This window comes from Puma concolor, chromosome A1 (genome assembly GCF_028749965.1).
Source record: "Puma concolor isolate L17-30 chromosome A1, mPumCon1.1.hap2, whole genome shotgun sequence".
NCBI lineage: Eukaryota > Metazoa > Chordata > Mammalia > Carnivora > Felidae > Puma > Puma concolor.
Genome location: NC_141667.1, coordinates 159,807,447 through 159,827,139, shown reverse-complemented (window position 1 = coordinate 159,827,139; position 19,693 = coordinate 159,807,447). Strand labels below are relative to the sequence as shown.

General features: G+C 55.7%; 1 protein-coding gene across 10 annotated transcripts in view; it reads left to right on the top strand.

Moving 5' to 3' along the window:
- Positions 1–223: 223 nt before the first annotated feature.
- Positions 224–19,693, top strand: part of ATP11A (ATPase phospholipid transporting 11A) — a 123,730-nt gene continuing 104,260 nt past the window's right edge. For 7 of the 10 annotated variants that reach the window (XM_086708226.1, XM_086708271.1, XM_086708243.1 and 4 more), the window contains exon 1: positions 225–581. In XM_086708226.1, the coding sequence (XP_086564352.1) occupies positions 543–581 (39 nt within the window). In that variant the 5' untranslated portion in view covers positions 225–542. Of the gene's footprint in view, positions 582–19,693 lie in introns of all 10 variants that reach the window. The other 3 variants (XM_086708222.1, XM_086708239.1, XM_086708231.1) reach the window with 1 other exon arrangement.

Below are 19,693 nucleotides of genomic sequence, written 5' to 3'. Positions count from 1 at the left end.
CCCGCCCTGGGGGCGGGCCGGGCACGGGCACGCGGAGGGCGGGCCACGGCCGCGCGCGCGCGCGCGCGCGGGGCGCGGGCGCGGGGGTGGGGGCGCGGGGCGGGGGCCGCGGGGCGCATGCTCACTCGCGCTCGTGACGCGCGCGCCGGGGCCGGGCGGCCGGAGGCAGGGCCGAGAGGGGCGGCGGGCGGGGGGCAGGGGCGGGAGGGGAGGAGCCGGGGCGCCGAGCGGCGCCGAGCGGGGAGAGGAGGAGCCGAGCGGCGCCGAGCGGAGCAGAGGAGCGGCGGGCGCAGGAGCGGAGCACACGGTCCGCGCCTCCTCGCTCCCGGCCCGCAGCCCCCCGCCGGCACCCCGGGCCCCGAGCCGCCACCCCGGGCCGGGCCGGGCATGAGCGCGGAGGGGCCGCGGCCGCCTCCCGCTCCGCCCGGCGCGCCCAGGCCGTGACCGGGTCGGGGGCGCGCGGCCGCACTCGGGCCCGGGCCCATGGGCGCGCCGAGCCGGGCGCGGGGGCGCTGAGCGCGGCGGGCGCGGCCGGAGGAGCCATGGACTGCAGCCTGGTGCGGACGCTGGTGCACAGATACGTGAGTGCCGCCCGCCGCGGGGGTGCGGGGGGTGTGGGGGGTGCGGGCTCTGGGGACCCCGCCGCGGCCGGAGGGTGGGACGGGCCCTGGAGACCCCGCGGGGTTCGGGGGGTGCGAGCCTCGGGGACCCCGCGGGGGTGCGGGGGTGGGTGGGACGGGCCCTGGGTACCCCGCTGCGGCCGGGCGCGGCTTGCCGAGGGTGCACCTCGGGCTTGCGACGGCCCGGCCCGGGCGTGCACCTGCTCCGCCCCGCCGCCGCGCGCTCCCTGGAGTCCGGAGGGGACGGGGCTGCCCCGGGGAGACCTTGGTAGGTTTGCGCGCGGCCCGGGGCTGGGAAGGGACTCCCGTTCGGCTTTGCCTGTCGCGCCCGCACGGGGACTCAGAGTGGGAGAGTCACACTCCAGAAAGGCAGGGACTTTGGTTCGTGTTTGTAACACCACCGGGGGAATCCAGAAGTGAAGTTTGGCATCTTATCCCCCTCCCCCCCGAAAGTAACCAATCAGATCGGCGCCCGGGTGTTGTGGGCTTCCTCTGGAGTCCACACTCGCTGGTGACCGGGTGTTGGGGTCAGGGGAGGCTCGGAGGGGAGAGCAGGTTCTGTTTTACATCAGAGCGAGGGGACACCGCGCGCGGCTGTAGTCCCTGGCACCGGTATGAAGGGGGTGTGTGTGCACAAGAGAAGGAAAACTGTCCGGAGGGTGGTGTTTCCTGCCACTGTCTCCACAAAAGGCTCCTTGTTCCCCAGTGGCTGACGTCCGCGCTGGGGCACAGGTCTGAGGAGTCGCTCTCCCTGAGGATTGAGGGCATCATTATGGGCACTTCGCTATAGGAATTACCTCGGGCAGACTTTTCATCTTTATGAGCTGCTTTTGAGTAGGACACTCTGGCAGACATCAGTTGTCTCTTTTCATCTCCGGGATCGCCAGGTCACTAACCCCGAGTTGATCACTAACCGGGAGGCTCCAGAGTCCAGGGAACTCCCGGCCACCTTCCTCAGGCACTTGTTCCCTGGGGCAGGTCTCAGGGCCTTACGGTTGAGCGGTTGAGCGGGTTGAGTGAGAGTCACCCAGACTCTGGGAAGGGCAGGGCCAGACTTGGGATCTGGAGCTCATATGATTTCCCCCAAAGTCCCTGTTCTGATGTGAGTGGTAAATATCAGGTGACACCTTTGTTTCTCCACTGGGGTAAGTTCTGGAAACCTCAGTCACAGCGACTGCAGGTGACAAGGTTTGTCAGAGAAATGCATCGCCAGGCAAGGATGTTCTGTGTTACTCCTGTGTCCAGGAGGTGCGGTCCTGTTCACAAGGCCTTTTCCGGCCTTTGTTGGCTCAAAGGGAAAAGGAGAAAAGGGTGGAGCTAGTATTTGCCTAAAAAGTGCTTACAGCTTTTCAGTTAATTATCATTCCCTTCCAACTCTTCACATTTTGTGATCAAAGTAACAAAAAGGAGGGTTTCACTGTGTGGGGAACGGGCCGCCCGCAGGAGAGTTGCCGGAGGTGTGGGTGTCTCTCCTCTGACCCTGAGGCTGGAGGCCCCCGAGGATGGATCTGACCTCTCAGTTCCTGACCCTTCTCCCGGGAATGGGGTGGACACATGTCCAGCGTTTGCTCTGTCCTTTCCTCCAGGCCCTCAGCTGTTTCAGGTGGTATCAACTTCTATACATTTTCATGTAGTTTGCATTATTAAAATTCCCTTTTGCTGTGTTCTTAGGCTTATGAAATGACATCTTGCCTCAAACCTAAGTGGCATCTTCCTTAGTGAACTTTCCCAACCTGTGCGTTATCTGGTGACGTCCCTGGAACGCAAGTTAGGGGCTACTGTTATTTGTGTTTCTCAATTCCACATCTTTTTTTTTTTTTCTTCCAGTCTGATCATTTGACTATTTCACCGTATTCGCGTATAAGACTATTCATTTCTATGATATTAAAGTCATTTTGATGCTATTAAACTAGTTTGAGTTTTTCCAGAAACACAATCTGTTTTCTTGGTTATCTTTAATATGAAGGACCAAATTATATTTCCTTTTGCTAGAGGAAGAGGAGCCTGGGATTGAACGCTTACGTCCCTGTGGTTTCCTTACGTGACTTATAAGAATGAACAAAAGCCTGTATATGCCCTGTTCTCTTCCAGTGTCCACATGGTCAGAGTTTCTAGGACGAGAAAACTTTTAAGCCCCTTCTGAGGTGTGAGGGTTGCCAAAAGGTAACCTCTTGGAAAACGTTGCTACCGATACTTTATTCTGGCAAATTCCAGGGGGAGAGAGAGAACAGGCAAATGGCTGGGAGAAGTCTGTCCTGGGTCAGGCCACGGACACTCCAGAGCACGAACGACCGGTTGTGTGGATGGATGTAAGTTGTGCACAGATTATTTGTGTTTACAAATAGCACGGTGTTTATGTACCGTGATGTGTGTGTCATGAGGTAGTTTGGCCCACTTAAAAAAAATTTTTTTTTAATTTAAAAAGTGGATGGAAAGCTAGTGTCATTTCCTCTTTAGACACGCGAGCTGGGAAGCCCGGGTTCAGGCCAGGGTTTCAGTTCTGGGGGAACCAGCGTAGCCTGGCGGGTCACCGCAGCTTCCGTGGGCACCTGCTTGAATGTGAACCTGGCTGGCCCGCTGTGTGAGCGTTGTAACCTTGGGGAGAGGTTCTTGGCTCCCGTTCAGGGGGCTGTCGTCAGGACTGTGTGTGTGAGGTGATACAGGGCAGGAGCTGAGAGCGGTGCCTGGCTCTCAGGAAATGCTCAGGACATTTATCACCACCGGCTGTTAACACAGTTGGGTCCCAGCAGGCCGGGTTGGCACGGAGGGAGGGAGAAGCCCTCTGTTGGTTGACGCCAGTCAGTGCCGTCAGTGGGGCCCAGGCTGCACGGGAGGTCACTGGTGCCCCAAGATACCGCAGGCCATGTGCAGAGTCCACGGTCCACATCTGGCCATGAAGTTGGTTCATGGGGGAGCATCCCAGGCCAGGATGCGCTCACGGCCATGACACCACGTCCCTTGCCTTCCATGCTGCACATTTAGAAGACCCGACTTAAACACTCTGGAGGTCAGGAGCCTAATTTTGTTACGTCTGTGTGATGTGTCTGCCACCCTCAGCCGGGGCATTCGCGAGTTCTTTTCTGCCACCTGCCACGGTCTCTACTTGTGTCTTACACTGTTTGCTCTCTAGGATATTTCGAACATTTTAAGAGACTAAACTTCTGAAAAAGGTGAAGGTTTTCCTTGCTGGCAGTAGATCATGTTTCTGGAACAATCTGTTACACCAGGACTTTATAAGGAAAAAGTAAATATTTTTGGTCCCTGGGAGAACTTTAAGCATGACTGTGTTCGAGTGCATTAAACCATCTAAAGGTCCAACTGTTTTATGTGCGCGCATGTGTCTACTTTTGTTCCTTTTTATCAGCAAGCCGTCTGTGACACACGGTCAGCGTTCACCTGAGAGGCGGCCTGTCCTAAAATGGCATTCTTTCGACTTGGTGACTCCAGTCTCTGTTAAACACTTAAAATGCTGGGGGATTTGGGAGTTGCCTCTCCTGATCCAGCGTTAGATGGCCCTGTGGGGTCTGCAGGTATTTGACAGAGGTGAACCCCCCCTCGGCCACGGCCACGGTCATGGTCACTCCGCCTGTCCCCTGTGGACCAGGGCTGCCCGGCCTCGGCCTCACCTGCTGAGGTGTTCACACAAGCTTGCCCAGCCCTGATCCTGACCTCAGCGGTACTGCTTCTCAGCCGCACATTTTAAAGTAATCTGCCTGGTCTGTAACTTAACCTTTATGTTCTAGCTTTCAGTTAAAGTTTCTGCATTTTCTCTCAAACCCTGTTTAACTTCTGCGTGTTGAGAGCAAGTGATCCTGAGAGGCTTTTATTCCGTGCCACAGGGTCAGTTTCATAACACTGGGGAAGAGGAGCGTGTATGATGGGTTTTGCTACAGTCTGTTAAGTTTCTAGGGATGAGGATGCTGTCTCCGTTTACAGTTGGTTAGAACTGTATTGAAACCACTGATTAACAGACTTCACCGCTTAACTGCACAGGAAGTCCTGTGTTTACAAACCTAAACGCAAATTGTTCCCTGTGCTTGGACCAGATGTTCCAGCAGAAACGGTTGATGAGACATGGTTGGATCCCTAAGTCCCAGACTTATAAATGTTTTTCTAACCCAGTTAAATGGAGGCAGAAATGCTATTTATTTGCAGAGAAAATCAATGGAAGGCGATTTTTACGGGGCTAGCAGCTCAGGACTAAACAAGGACTGTTTTTGCTTTAACTGGGATGATGGTACCTGAGAGAAACAGAATAGTAGATCACGGAGGCCACAGCTCGTACCCCGCCTCTGCCTTGTGAGCCGTGGGCACGCCGGCCAACTTCCCCGGTTTCTCTCTTGAGACGGAGGTGATGAGGGTGCCTCCCTGCACGGAGCTTTCATGGGCCCTGCTGGGAATAGATTCCCCCCCCCCCCCTTCACACCCCTGCCAGTGTTCGCAGACCTCCAGACCCTCCCCTTTACGTGGAGCATGGAGACTTTGCCCTGGGCTTCATGGAGGGAAGGCAGTCACCAGACAGGACACCCCCTCTCCCAGGCAGCCCACCAGCCCTGCCCTGTCTGCTCTCGCCTCCTTCTGGTGTGGGGCCCCATGTCTCTCTCTTTCTCCTGGATCATCTGTGTCCCTCGGTTGTCTCTGTGGCAGCGGCCAACCCTTCAGATTGCCCCTTCTTTGCGGACTTTCCCGACCCCCCACGCCCCTCCCGTTCTCAACCTCTTCCATTTCCTTCACAGCTGAACTTCTGCTATTGTGCTGCTGTCTCCTGCTGTCCCCCTGCAGTCCCCTCACACTCCAGAGGGCTCACCACCATCACCCTGGTGGCCTCAGGTCCACCTGTGAGGCCCTTGGTGTCCTTCGGGTCCCCCCAGCTCACACTGAGAGCATGCTGACTTCTCGCTGAGCCTTGCACATCCAAGCTCTGTCCCTGGGGCACTTACCTTCAGATAGGGGGAGGCAGACAGAGAACAAAACACAGGCATAAATGTTGGGGTGGACCTGGGGGGGTGAGCCGTGTGCCAGGCAGACAGGCTGCACTGCAGCCCCGTGGCAGCCCCTCGGCTCTCCTGCCTGCCCCAGACCCTGTGCTGGCACCCTCCCCCCTCCATCCATACCCCTGCCCGGCCCTTCTCGGGTCCCCCAGACTCCGTGCTGGTGCCCTCCCTCCTCCATCTGCACCCCTGCCCGGCCGGCCCTTCTCGGGCCCCCGGACCCTGTGCTGGCACCCTCCCCCCTCCATCTGCACCCCTGCCTGGCCGGCCCTTCTCGGGACCCCGGACCCTGTGCTGGCACCCTCCCTCCTCCATCTGCACCCCTGCCCGGCCCTTCTTGGGTCCCCCGGGCCCCGTGCTGGCGCCCTCCCGCCTCCATCCGCACCCCTGCCTGGCCCTTTTCGGGTCCCCAGGACCCCGTGCTGGCGCCCTCCCCCCTCCATCCGCACCCCTGCCCAGCCCTTCTCGGGTTCCCAGAACCCTGTGCTGGCACCCTCCCCCCTCCATCCATACCCTTGCCCGGCCCTTCTCGGGTTCCCAGGACCCCGTGCTGGTGTCCTCCCCCCTCCATCCGCACCCCTGCCCGGCTCTTCTCAGGTCCCCCGGGCTCTGTGCTGGCGCCCTCCCTCCTTCATCCACACCCCTGCCCGGCCCTTCTTGGGCCCCCAGACTCCGTGCTAGCGCCCTCCCCCCTCCACCTGCACTCTTGCCTGGCCCTTCTCGGGCCCCCAGACCCTGTGCTGGCACCTTCCCCCCTCCGTCCGCACCCCTGCCCGGCCCTTCTCGGGTCCCCAGGACCCCATGCTTGTGCCCTCCCTTCTTCATCCGCACCCCTGCCTGGGAGGAGCCCCCAAATACCTTCTCCATGTCCGTGGGCCCCACATCTCTTTCTTTCCGCATCCCCGCTGCCCTACCATGCTCCTGAACAGTTCTGGTGCAGGGTCATTCCTGCGGAAACATCTGCCGAACAAGTGATTTCCACTTCCCCCTTTCAGTATTGCTGATACGTACATGGGCGGGCGCTTCTGAAGGAAACTCACGGGTGCTTCCAAGGATCAGGAGTGATTCATGATTATTGAGAGTCTCTTAAAACATGTTTAATGTGACTTCAAACTTTTGGATTTTCTCTTGGTACATTTCACAGTGGTCACTAAGCTGTGGGGGCGGCAGGCAGCTGGCCCACCCCCTCGCGCAGTGAGCACTACACTGGCGAGGGTTGGGTCCTCAGGGCCACAGCCCAGGGTCCCCGCGCCCCACTGGGTGGCCTGCCTGGCTTGGTGGCTTCCATGGGACACATTTCCCCGGTCTCGGTTTAGCGCTTCCTGTGGATCGTGGCGAGTCCTCGGGTAACTGGGTCCCTGGGACCGGCGTTCTGGCTGGACCACGGGGCCCTCTCCTGGAGGGATGTGGAGCCCAGGCTCTTACCTGCTCCCTGGCAGGACCCGACCCCTGACACAGGGCACAGAACTTCTGGCACAAATGCTTTTCATTTTCTGGGCAAGTAACTGGGTTTCCCAAAATTTGTTAGATTCTCAAAGGAGCACCTGCCTTGGTCAGGGTTGGAGCCCTTGTCCGAGGACACAGGTGGGAAGCTGGTGGCCCACCCGGGGCGGTGGGGGTGCCTATCTGCACCTGCAGGAGCCGCAGGGGCCCGAGAGCCGGGCTGAGTGTCCGCAGGGGATTTCTGTCCTTTCCCCAGCCTCTCCTTTGTCGGGCTGAGGCCAGACCTGAACAGGAGCTCTGTGGGCAGCCGCACCTGTACTTGCCTCTGCAAACAGCTCTTGAAACGTGTCCCCAGCCACTCTAGGTGGGGGAGATACTCATTTTGTGTGAATATGAACTGGGTTCTTATCAGAAGTGGTGGGTAAATTTTTCCTGCTCAGACAGTTGGTGAAACAGTTGGTGAAAATAAGATCATTTCCTTGGTTTAGAAAATAAGATGGGAATTTCAAGAGAAGGTTTGTTACCTACAAGGAAGACTTTGGCCAAAGACCAGCAAATTATGCATTCCGCACAGGTGGTGTCTCTGCCCCCAGTCTGCTCATCCCCTCGCTCCCATGCCCCAGAATGGAGTAAGGAGGGGGGCTGCTGAGAGAGAGGGAGGGAGAGAGACACAGGGACAGAGACAGAGAGAGAGCGACAGAGAACAAAGGGACGGCCCCCTCTCTGAAGGAGCCTGGGATGTCTTGCATGGGAAACAGGGAGCCCTCGCAGCATCTCCGTGACGGGCACCCCGTCTGTTCCGCACAAGAAGTGATCTTGGCCACTGCGGTCTGCGTCCCGTGAGGGGTGGTCCTGTGCTGTCAGCGCGCCCTGCCGTGTCCTGGAATGACCTTGAGAAGCAGGCCAGTCTACTCACAGCTCACTGCAGGGGGTCACTTCATTGAAACCCTGGACCTCTTTTGCCTTATTGGTGAGTTTGCCCCCAGGTGCCCCTGCCTGGACCCAGTTTCCCGCCTCCCAGATCAGACTCGGGAGGACGGTGGGCGCTTTGCAGGAGGACATGGGGACAGAAGTTCATGAACCAGGGTGTACCCAACAATGAGAGTGGTCTTGGCACTCTGAGGTGTGCCGTCTGGAGAAGCTGGTTTGTAACTATGATCTGCTTGGACCCCTGGTCCTTCTTCTCATTGTTACCCTGGGGCCTGCACTTTCGTGTCCAGGAAACACACAGATATGACATTTTCTTGATGTGCGTGAGCATGTATCCATGCTCATGAGTTAGTGTATGCGTAGTTAGTCCCGGGATGGCAGGTGGTGGTTGGCATGTGACAGTCAGGCTCTGCTTAGTTTGGTTCAGAGGTGAGGAGCTCGGGGGCACAGGAAAACGGTCGTCTGCCCTCCTGGAGAAGACCCCCCATGTGTGCCTGATGCTGTCGTGCCGGGAGGATTCCGGACCCAGGGAACCAAGGGCCGGGGGTAGAATCTTGTGTAAAGCACGTGGCCAGCAATTCATTTTGCCCCGTGAGTAACTTTCCCACGTCGTTACGGCCCCGGAGAGACGGAGCAGCCCTGGCAGGTCTCATCGCCGACGTAGACTGTGCGGGTACCATGTTGGGCTCAGGTTGAAGGTACCTCTTACTTCCTCCAGTGGTACCTGCTTGTGGAACCCGTCGTGTCTCAGGACCTGAGCCGTCTCCGGAGGATGGAGATCCGTGAGAGGCTGTAGATACGGCTCCGTGGTAAGGAGCCGTGCATGCCCGAGAAGGTGCCGGAACATGCTTCCCCTTTGCCCCGAGAGTCCCGAATTCTTCATGTAGACGTGGCGTGTGGCCCAGACCTATGAGGGGAGCCCGCACCCTTCCAGGCTGCTCCTCGCTGGCACACTCACCTGGGGGCTCGCTCCCCCTCCCATGTCAGCTCGAGTGTGCAAGGAGAGAGTAGGCTGCAAAATCAAAGTAAGTGGCGCAAAATCGACACACGCACCAGGCTCTTCTTGGAAGCCCTGGGCCTGCAGCCCTGCAGCCCTGGAGCCTGGTGCTGTGTGTCGATTTTGCGCCATTTACTTTGATTTTGCAGCTCACCTCTTCTGCCCCCCGTGTCTTTTCCCGTGTCTTACTGGGTGAGGTTAGCAGCTGGCCGGTTTCTGGAATGGTCGTCCTGCTGACATAGATTATCAGGGAAATAGATGCTAAGAATGTGGTACAGAAGGAATTGTTTTCATCCAGAGATGACACTCTGTTCACTGTGTTTTCTTTTTTTTTTTTTTTTACTTACTTTGAGAGAGGGAGAGAGCAAGTGCAAGCTGGGGCAGGGCAGAGAGAGGGAGACCGGATCCCAGGCAGGCTCCAGGTTATCACTGAAGACAGAGTGAGACAGGTACGTATCTGTCTCAGCTCAGGCTGGGTAACAAAACGCCCCAGGCCGGGCAGCTTAGACCACAGACAGCCCAAGATCAAGGAGCTGGCACGTTCATTTCTGGTGAGAGCCCCTCCCTGGCCTGCAGAAGGCCGCCCTTGCACCGTGTCCTCACGCGGCCTTTGCGCGTGTGCTCAGAGAGAGAGAAAATGTTGGTGATCACCGTCTCCAGGTATGATCACACGGGGCTTCGGGCTTGAATATGTGAATTTGGGAGAGGCCCCGTCCAGTCTGTAATGGTGGTGTATTGAGAAAGCGGGCACTGTTTAGGTTGTGAGTGTTCAAACAAATGGGAAAAGCAGAGAGAGGGGTTTGAAAAAGCACATTAAGTTTGCTTAGTGTTCTATCAAAAATATAGAAATAAATGTTCCACAGAATCTGGGAAGAGAAAAATAAGATCAATATTTAGCGGGAATGGGTCCTTTAAAACTGTGGATGTCGGTGATTGGGCCGCCATTCGGCAGAACAGCCCCAGTTTCCATCGCCCCATAGGTCTGAGGTTGTAGTCGTTTATGTTTTTCTCCCTACTGCTCCTTTCCCTGGTGCAGGAGGCTGGCAGGAGAGTGGCCGCTGGTATAAAACAAGGCTGTGAGGTATTGTTTTGGGCTTCGTATTATAATCCAAATACACAGCGTCTGGTTTGTTGACGGGACAGATGTCACCATATTCGGCACATAACTGGATTGGACGCGTCTGCTTGGGCTGCTGTGTCGTGGTCTGGTTGTTCTAGTAAATGCAATTGCATCTGGGGACTTCTGTTGGCCTCTGAACAGGATGACATTTCACCTTTGGCAGAATTGGAGAGTGAGCGTTGGAAATTGAGCCCTGCTCTCTGGTTAGGGTGATGGGAACGCGCTGTCCCCCTGCGGCTGCCCGGAGCCTGGACCACCTGTAGCCATGTGGGCTGGCAGGTGGCCGAGTTCCCGACCCCGCCGCTGCCCCTTTCTGTGCCAGGTTTTTTACAGTCACAGCCTCGTTGTCCTTCATTAATTATTTGCTTACGTGGTTGTAGCGTCGAGCAGAAATGACCCTAAAGCATGATTCATCTTTGGATCAGGAGTGAGGGTGGCCTCCGATGCGTGTCGGAGGAGCTCTGGATATTTTCACTCACTTTGCTGATGGTGTGGGCTGAGTGGTCCCGGCCTGCAGGAGGAACCGTAAAAACATTTGCGACGCTGCTTGAAGCCACGGCCCCAGAGGACATCCTCCAGCTCGCGGCACTGTCTTTCCCAAAACCCCGTGTGCACATGAGATCCGGAAGCTCTCCAGTCCGTGTTTTGGGAAATGAGTCTGAGATTGGCGTGGCAGCCAGTACCCCCTCCCTGAGTACCTGCTCCAGCCCGGGGTGGTGTGACTGCTGTCCTCCTCCCTGGACAGACCTGCTGGCCTGCCCGGGGAGGAGGTGGCCACCCCACGCGGCATTACATAATCTCCCTCCTTCAGAGAAAAGAGGATTTCCTCCAGCCTATTTTCAGCAAAGGATTAGGGGCGATGAAGTTCTACCATTAGGATGTCATCTAGATTTTCATGTGAGTTTTCAAGAAGCCTTCAGAAACTCCCCACCAAAACACAAGTTTGGAAATCGTGGAATCAATTGAAAATTGTTATGTGGAATAAAATTCTGGAACGGTCATTCGTATGGAAGACATGGGATTTGAGGGTAAATCAGACTAGGTTTACAAAATGCCCGAGAGTGACAGATAAACCATACACATATGGAAGGATTTGAGGCACCTTTTCTCTCTAGTGTGTGTGATGCTGTTTTGATTCAGGTAAATGCGGACGAGCCACCGAAGGGTTGGGTGGCCGTGCGGCACGTGCCTTTTCCGCAGTAACGTCCAGCTTGGATGAAAACCCAGGATCCCTGTGCGTGTGACGAGAGCCGCGTGGCTATCGTGTGGGCTGGCTCTTGGTCCTTGCGCTGATGTCCCCTCGCTCCTTTGTGTTTCTCTGATGTAAAGTGGCAGTAAAATATGTGAGCTCCTGGCATTGAGAACACATATGGGGCAAACCCATGAAGACTCTTGAGAAGCGTGTGGCATACTCAGCACATCGGTCCATCGGGTACTTGGTGAGTGCCTGCTGTGTGCGCCGGGGCTTCCGTGGGGGCTCAGCAGGCAGACTCGCGGGCTCGCCTGGAACTGCGCGCAGGTGGCAGCTGATGGAGAGGAAGCGCGGAGCTGGCTTGGCGCCAGGAAGGGCCGCGGAGCCACGTCAGGGCCACCGGGCCGGGACGCTGGTGCAGAAGGTGGGGGGTGGCCGCCCGCAAGGGTGAGCGCAGCACAGCCCATCCTCCAGGGGCCCGACTTGCACGTGGCGCTGCTCACATGCGGTTGCCTAAAACGGGTGTTGCTGGTGATGAAGAGTTAAGTTTGTTTTGAAACCATGTGGCCAAATGGGGAAAATGTTACATAACACATAAAGTAGGGTGATCTTTAGGGGTACAAAGAAGTATCCATTTATTGGACAAACACGCTGGTTTATGGCAGTTGTTTTCATTGTAGTGAAACTTACGTAACCTAAGATATACCTTTTTCCCCACTTTTAGGAACATGCGCGTTTCCCTGTCGTGGGGCCACCGCCATCTCCAGAACCATTTTGTCATCCCGAATGGGAACTGATTCACAGCAGTTTTAGGTAGTTCGTTGTGTTTGACATCGTATGTCGTGCTGGTTTGGAAACACACATTTTTAACCAATGAGAAAGACCTCAACAGGGTCATGAAGAGAGGTTACTGACACTTGAGCACTAATTACATTTTAATGCAAAATGTACCCAAGTAGGAGGGTTTTTTTCTTTTAAGTAATTTGTGATGGTAACTTTTACTGAAACTTAAACACTTGAAGGTGAAGATTCGTCTGAGGTTTGTTTTGCTTAATCTGTGCTTGTCTGCAAGCATCACCGTGGGGATGGTTCTGGAGAATAGCACCTGGTATTCGTCCTATAAAAGTGATCTTCCACAAGGCAGAATTTCTTTTTCTTTCTTTTTTAATGTTTATTTATTTTTGAGAGAGAGCAGGGATGGGGCAGAGAGAAAGGGGGAGAGAGAGAATCCCAAGCAGGCTCCAAGCTGGCAGCACCAAGCCCTCTGTGAGACTCAAACCCACAAACCGTGAGATCATGACCTGACCTGAGATCAAGAATCAGATGCTTAACAGACTGAGCCACCCAGGCTCCTTCATGAGGCAGAATTATGTAAAAGTTATGTCTACATGGCAGTACATTCAGAGCAAACAGCTCATCACAATAAGTTTGTTTAATGATGTTTATGGAGTCACGTGGCTTTATCCTAAGTGCATTTGTAAGAAGTAGGAATTAAAGCATTTTATGGACATTATCTTCCAGAAGCTCCCTTCTGCTAATTGACTGTTTGGTTTGACTGCGTTATCCATTTTCAGTGGATCTGTAACATGTTCTTTTACTATCTTACAGATGATTAAGAAATAGATTAGTTAAATTCAAAATTATATGTGAGAGTGTCTTCTCTAAAATGGTCCATTCTGTGAGAAGTGATTGATTTCTACCAAAGGTGATGCAAGGTTTTTTTATTCTTAAATTGGAGTAATTCTTTGATTTCATAAATTGCTCCACTGCTTTTTAGACAACAGCCTGGCTCCAAGAGCTGCAGGTCCCCGGGCACTAAGGTGCTTGATTTAGGAACAAGAAATTTAGCTGTAAAACTAAGCGATTATATTATAAATACTCTGTCTCATTAAAAACCATGGCTGTGCAGTGAGCTGGCCAGACGCCCTGTCTGGCAGGTAACCCTTGGAGTTGACAGAAAGCAAAAAGTAAAAATAGAGAATTAATGGCTTTTTCTTTGCATCCTCACATTTTAGTTCATTAAAAATGGGTTGAGGGGTGCCTGGGTGGCTCAGTCAGTTGAGTGTCTGACTCTTGATTTCGGCTTTGGTCATGATCTCACAGTTTGTGAGTTCAATCCCCGCATTGGACTCTGTGCTGACAGTGTGGAGCCTGCTTGGGATTCTGTCTGTCTGTCTCTGTCTCTCTCTGCCCCCTCCCCCCACACGCTCTCTCTCTCTCAAAATAAACAAACTTAAAAAATTGGGTTGATATTGGCCTTTATGAATTTATTACCCTTGCAGATTCAGAGATGTGCTTCATCTGACGGATGGCGTCTCGAGCTCCTCACTCAGGGTGTGGTCTGTGCTCCAAGAGGCTGGCACGTGACATGGAGTTGTCCTCTTTTGTCCCCACCCTGCTACAGACAGTCCACGCAGCCGTGGTCACGTCTCTCCTGCCTGTGCTGTGAGCTCAAGGCTGGGGTTTCTGTCAGAATTCAGGATCCTGAGTATCTTATTCCATTTTGGTTTGTTCCTCCAGCCGGCTGGCGAGGGCCGGGCTCCAGAGCAAACCCTAGGAGGCCATCCAGGGTGCCGGTTCTCTGTTGCGGGATGGATGTTGGGGGGGGGGGGCTCTGTGCAGGTACACTGTCACTGTGGCCCCCCAGAAAGCAGCCTGGCCCTCTGCCCTCCCATCCTTGGGAATCCTGGTCCAGGTTAGGACCAGGACACACGTGTGGCCTAGCCTGTGTGTTGTTCCTCAGCTCCCACATGTCCTCGTGGTCGATCGTCGCCTGGCGGGCCGGGGGCTGGAATCTGCCATCAGTGACAGTTTCGCCAGATTCTCAGGACCATCTCTGCAGGAGTGCAGGGTGCGACGTGGAGGTCTGGGCTCTGGTCCCATGGGCCCGCAGCTTTTCCAGTAGACTTAAATTGTGTCTTAAAGGCCGGGAGGTGGCCTCCAAACACGTGAGCTCCGAGCCAGTGAGCTCCAAGGAGTGCGCCTTGTAGCCGTGGTCCCCTTGTGTTGCCCATGTGGCTCTGACCTGTGTTAGTTCCGGATTTGGGCCGGACTGCAGCTTGAAGGCCACTCCCAGTGCCTGGCGGCTGCCCGGGGCTCACTGATGGATGTGAGCCAGCGCCTAGGGTTGCTCTAGCCGTGACAGCAGGGAGGACCAAGGGCAGTACTGGAGGGCAGGACCTGGTGTTCAGGAGCGTGGCCCTACATCGGGGGGGGGGGGCCCTCCCTGGGCCTATGGCTCTGACACCCTGGCTTTGCATTCGGCGTCCTCTGTGGATGGGAGCGCCCAACATCAAACGTTTAACGACAAGAGAACCATGTCGCTCACAGGTGGCAGCTGGACAGGTAAGGAAGACCAGTTCTGTCGTTTGGCAAATACTGAAATAACAAAACCCGTGATGGGACAAGTCACAGAGACCTGCTGTCCCTGAGGCTCCTGGGAGGGGACGAGGACACATTTCTTCCTGCAGCTCTGGCTCCTGTCTTCCCACAAACCTGGTGGTGATTTGGAATTAGCAGCAGTGGGCTCAGGGGCAATGGTTGGGCTGAGGGCAGCCAGGGAGAAGGGTCCTGCGTGCCAGGCACCCGGGCCTGAGAACAAATACGGGCAAGGTGGGGTAATGGTGCTTCCCATCTGGTGCCCCTTTCCTTCCCGGTGCCTGAGCCCTGCCGCTGTCCACAGCGGGTGGCCTGGCGACCCCCGCCCTCCAGCCTGCAGCAGGTAAGGCTTGCACCAGGCACCGTGGGCGGGGGTGGGGGGCAGGCTTACGGCAGCCTCACCCCACGTTCTCTGGACTCTTCCTAGAGCTGCTCTGTTGTAATCTAGTATTTGCTGGGACTTGAAGTAGGGAGAAATTGTCCTCAGTTATTTGTTTAAAATAAAAACTCAGAGGGCAGGCTCCTGACACAGGTTGGCTATCAGGCCCGCCTGTGGGATGGAAGAAAAGGACGAGGAAGGGCCCCACTGAGCCCACCCGCCGACCGGTGCTGTGTGGCCTCGTGCTCCCAGGGTGACTGGCTTTTGCTTTTGGTTTTGAAGTCCTGGCTTTCCCGAATTCCAGACGTGAGTTCACTGGAGAGCGGGGTCTCCAGGAACCGGGGGGGAGCGTGTGAAGCCACGTTCAGCGTCTGGAGTGATGGGAGCAGACAGAGAGGCAGCCTGCGTCCACCCATCCGTCCCTGAGCAAGCAGCAGGTGACGAACGCAGAGGGGGTCGTCCTCCCCAGCCAGGGGTGCGGGGTGCAGGGGATGCTGGCCCCACGGGGAGACACGAGGTTGTCTGCTGGCTGCTTGAACCACGACTGCCAGCTGCCTCTTGCGCAGTCTGCTTCCACTGCCCCCTCCCTCCCCAGGCTGGGAACTCCGCTCTTCCCCAAAGTGCTGCAGCTGGTTTCTGCTTCCCATAGAACCCGGCGTGAGGGCTGGCTTTCTGCAGCCCTCCTGTGTCCAGGTGGGTGTCCTTTAGACCCCCCCGGTGACAGGCCCAGGGCAGGGTCTCTCCCCTCCTGCGTGACCACTACATGGACCTCATTAGGAAGCTCAGGCAGGCTCCCCAGTTTGGCTGGGTGCCAGGGCGGTGGGGCGACAGCAGCCCGCCCTTCATGGTTGAAGCACTCTGGCTGTAAACTGCTGGCCACACACCCCAGACCTCTCCCCCGGAGCCAGACCTCTCCCCGGGAGCCCCCCGTTCATGGACCAGCCTGGTGTCTCGCCCGAGGCAAAACCCGTGTCTGACGGGCCGCTCTCTGGCTGGAGCGAAATCAGTCTGCTGCCTCCTCTTCTGTCCTCAGGCAGAGTGGCAGGTGTGTACCAGCCTGCGTGGGGGTCCCCCTTCGAGTGCACCCCCTCGCAGGAGGTGCCGTGGTGTCTCCGAGGTCGGCTGTTTCTCCAGCAGCCGCCCCTGGACCTCAGTGCCCCAGGAGAACCGGAATTGGCCTTTGTTTGGATGTTGGAAGGAGACACATTGGGTCAATGTGAGCCGATCCTTCAAAGTTTCGAGCAAATTCAGCTGAATTTCAGTGAATTCGTAATAGTTCCAGATCATCTGTTTTGGTATTCTGCATAGTACGTAACCGTTGACAAAGCTATGAATTTTTGTGAGATGAAGTCATTTTTCCTGTGGGTGTAAGAATTTATATTACTGAACGTACTTAAATAAGAACCCGCACGTGTATGACGGTTTTGGGTGTGCTGTCTGTCGCAAGAGATCAGTGGGCTTTTAGTATTTGTGGAGTGCTGTGGTCTCTTAGGCTCCAGTTTTCAGGCAGAATGGAAAGTTCCTTTCCCGTCTGTGGTGTGGGAAGATCACATTCTGGCCATCTAATCTTTGGCTGATGGCTAACTGTTGGTAAGAATGGAATGAAACCACACGGAGCTTGGGTGTCCCCGGTCGAGGCAGAAGAAAGCCAGGAATATTGGCGAGGGGCCGAGGCCGGTGCAGACAGAGGGAGGCGGGGTGTGCGGAGTCCTCACACCCCTCTCCCCTGCTCTTCCTTCCAAGGCCCCACTCCCTCTTCTCCCCTGCCTTCTCCAGCCCTCACCTCCTGCTCATTAAGGAGCATTTTCTGGGTCCGGGGACCTGGGAGCCGTGACGCCTGATGGGGGACACTTTCACCCAGGAAAGATGCCTGTGGTAGTTTTCCTGTGTTAATTGACACGGTGGCGATAGCCCCGCTTCTTCCACAGGCTGGGAGCTGCCGTGGGGCGGGCGGGGGGCACAGGAAGGAGGGAGGAGAGGTGGGGGGCCTGGCCCGGCCGCTCCGTGTGCAGCTTGCTCTTCCAGCACTGCGTCCCATGCTTATTTTGTGTGCTTCCGTGGTATGGCCCTCGTCCTGTGATGCGGCTTTTGACGGGGACCTAGAACGAGCAGGTGAGCTACTCCTGACTCCTGGCCGCAGGACGGTGGCCAGCTCCCGAAGCTGTCGGTCCCGGAGTTCCTGGCGGATCAGTGAGGTAACATGCAGCATTTTTTACTGTGGTGACAGGCACGTGGTTGAAAACTTAGCAACGTAGCCATCTGATGAGCTGAGAAGCAGAGGCGCTGGGCACGTTCACAGTATGGTGCTGTGTCATCACCCTCCCACTCGGGGACTCTTCACCTTGCAGACGGAGCCTCTGCCCCCCTTAAACCCCAGCCCCCCAGCCCCTGGCAGCCCGCCCTCTTTTGACGAGTCTGAGTGCATCGCATGAGCAGACTCACACAGTATCCGCCTTGCTGTGACCGGCTCGGTTCACTCGGCATAACGGCTCTGGTTCTATCCATGTAGCGGAATCTGTCAGAACCCGTGTCAGAATTGCCCTCGTCTTTGAAGCTGAATAACCGAACGTCACACACGTTGTTCATCCCCGTCGTCGGTGCCTGGAACCTTCCCACGGGACTAGTGCCCTCACGTTGTCCCAACGTGCCGCGAAGAACGAGCGGGGTCAGCTCTGTCGGGGGCTGGCTGTGTTCCCTGTGCGCCTGGGCCCTGGCACTGACCCGTCTGTTCTTTCCACACATCATCAGATCCCCCTTTCCCTGGGAATTCTTTCTAGATCTTTCTCCGGTGCGGCCTTAATCCACGCCTGTTCATCTATGGCTGCTTTGCCAGTGTTAATTTGCACCCAGTAGGTTCCCTGCTGTTTTGTGAGTATTTCTTAGTAACTGGGCCAGTGCCCTGAGGGCCTGGGGACCCCAACTTCCCTTCTGGGTGTGGCTCCCAACCCCCGAGGCTTGGGCAGGATGTGGAAGCACCTCTTCCTTAGAAATCCCGTTCTTCCCTCATCCACGGCGACACAGTCTGCTTGGGAGGGAGAGCTACATGTATGTCCAGTCTTTGGGGTGTGCTCCCTGGCAGCCTCAGGGTGGGAGGAGTCCTGGGAGGAGGACTGTGAGCTGCTCCTTTGCCCCGTGAATTTGGGGAGACTGCAGACGCTACAGAATTCTGGCCAGAAGTGCTTGTGGCAACTTCTGCTTTCTGAGCCTGGTTCTCCAGCCTCCCAGAGCTGCCTCCAGTCCCTGCGGTAAACTACTTGGCAGAGCAAACGAGTGCTGCTCCCTGGGCCTGGCTTCTCTCTGGACCCAGTGCTTCCCTGGACCCAGTTGCTCCCTGGGCCTGGCTGTCCTGCTTTGAGCCGCACACCTGGTGGTCAGGAGCCGGTCAGCTGTGTCTTGTGCATTCCTGGCCCACAGGAGCTACGGATACGCTAAGTGGTGGTCAAGAGCCCCACGCAGGCGTAGTGGGCTTGCGGCCTGGGCGGGGATGTGGGCGTGTTCTGAGAATGAGGAAGTGGAGATTTTCTGCTGGGAATTCTGTGAATGAGGACTGAGAACCACAGGCACAGATTATTCTGCCTGGAGAAGAAATGTTTTCTTCCTTCAAGTATAAAGAATTGAATGATCGGGGCAAAATGTAAAATGCAAGATATGGTCTCATTTATCTGCAGTAAAAGGCTGGTAAAGCCGGCACATGACCAGGTCACAGCCAACATCTTTTTCTCCTGAGTCACATCCAACCTGTTTTGCCACTTTTGTTTCAGAGCGCAGGGTTGCAGTCCAGCACGGATGTGTGCCCTCTGGTCACGCCATGCTAACTTAGGTCTGCCCATGGGATTCTTTGGAAAACTCTTTCAGAAAGAAACGTTTTATCCACTTTCAGAAAGAAACGAATTATCCGGGTGGAGAATAAATGCTTGTGGCAGATGTTTCTGGTGCTTCGGGTCTGCGTGTGCAACCTTTAGGTTACTGCACTTTGCAAACACTACTGTTAAGTTTACAAGTTTTAGGTTTTATCTGTTAATTCATTTTCAGCTTCTCTCGCTGCTTTTATTTTTATTTATTTATTTATTTTTTTTAATTTTTTTTTTTCAACGTTTATTTATTTTTGGGACAGAGAGAGACAGAGCATGAATGGGGGAGGGGCAGAGAGAGAGGGAGACACAGAACCGGAAACAGGCTCCAGGCTCTGAGCCATCAGCCCAGAGCCTGACGCGGGGCTCAAACTCACAGACCTCGAGATCGTGACCTGGCTGAAGTCGGACGCTCAACCGACTGCGCCACCCAGGCGCCCCTTCTCTCGCTGCTTTTAATGGCAAGTGAGAGTGATAATTCCCTCCCTGTCTGAAGATACTGACCTCCTTAAATAATTGGGAGGGGACGGAACCAAACCTCCTGCCTGATGCTACTCTTAGAAGTTTCAAAACGACACGTCTGCACCGGAGCAGCTGCCGCAGCGTCCGAGGGGCTTGTCTCTGCCCCGTTTGCCACACGAGAGAGGCCCTGCTCGGCTTTACTTCTGCTCGGTGCTTTTGCCACCGGAAAAAGGCGTAAAAGCAACGCGGGTTATTAAGTCGTCTGCATTTTTTTGTGGCTTTAACAATTTCAAACTTATTTTGGCTCATGACGTTCGTTCTCCTTTTGTT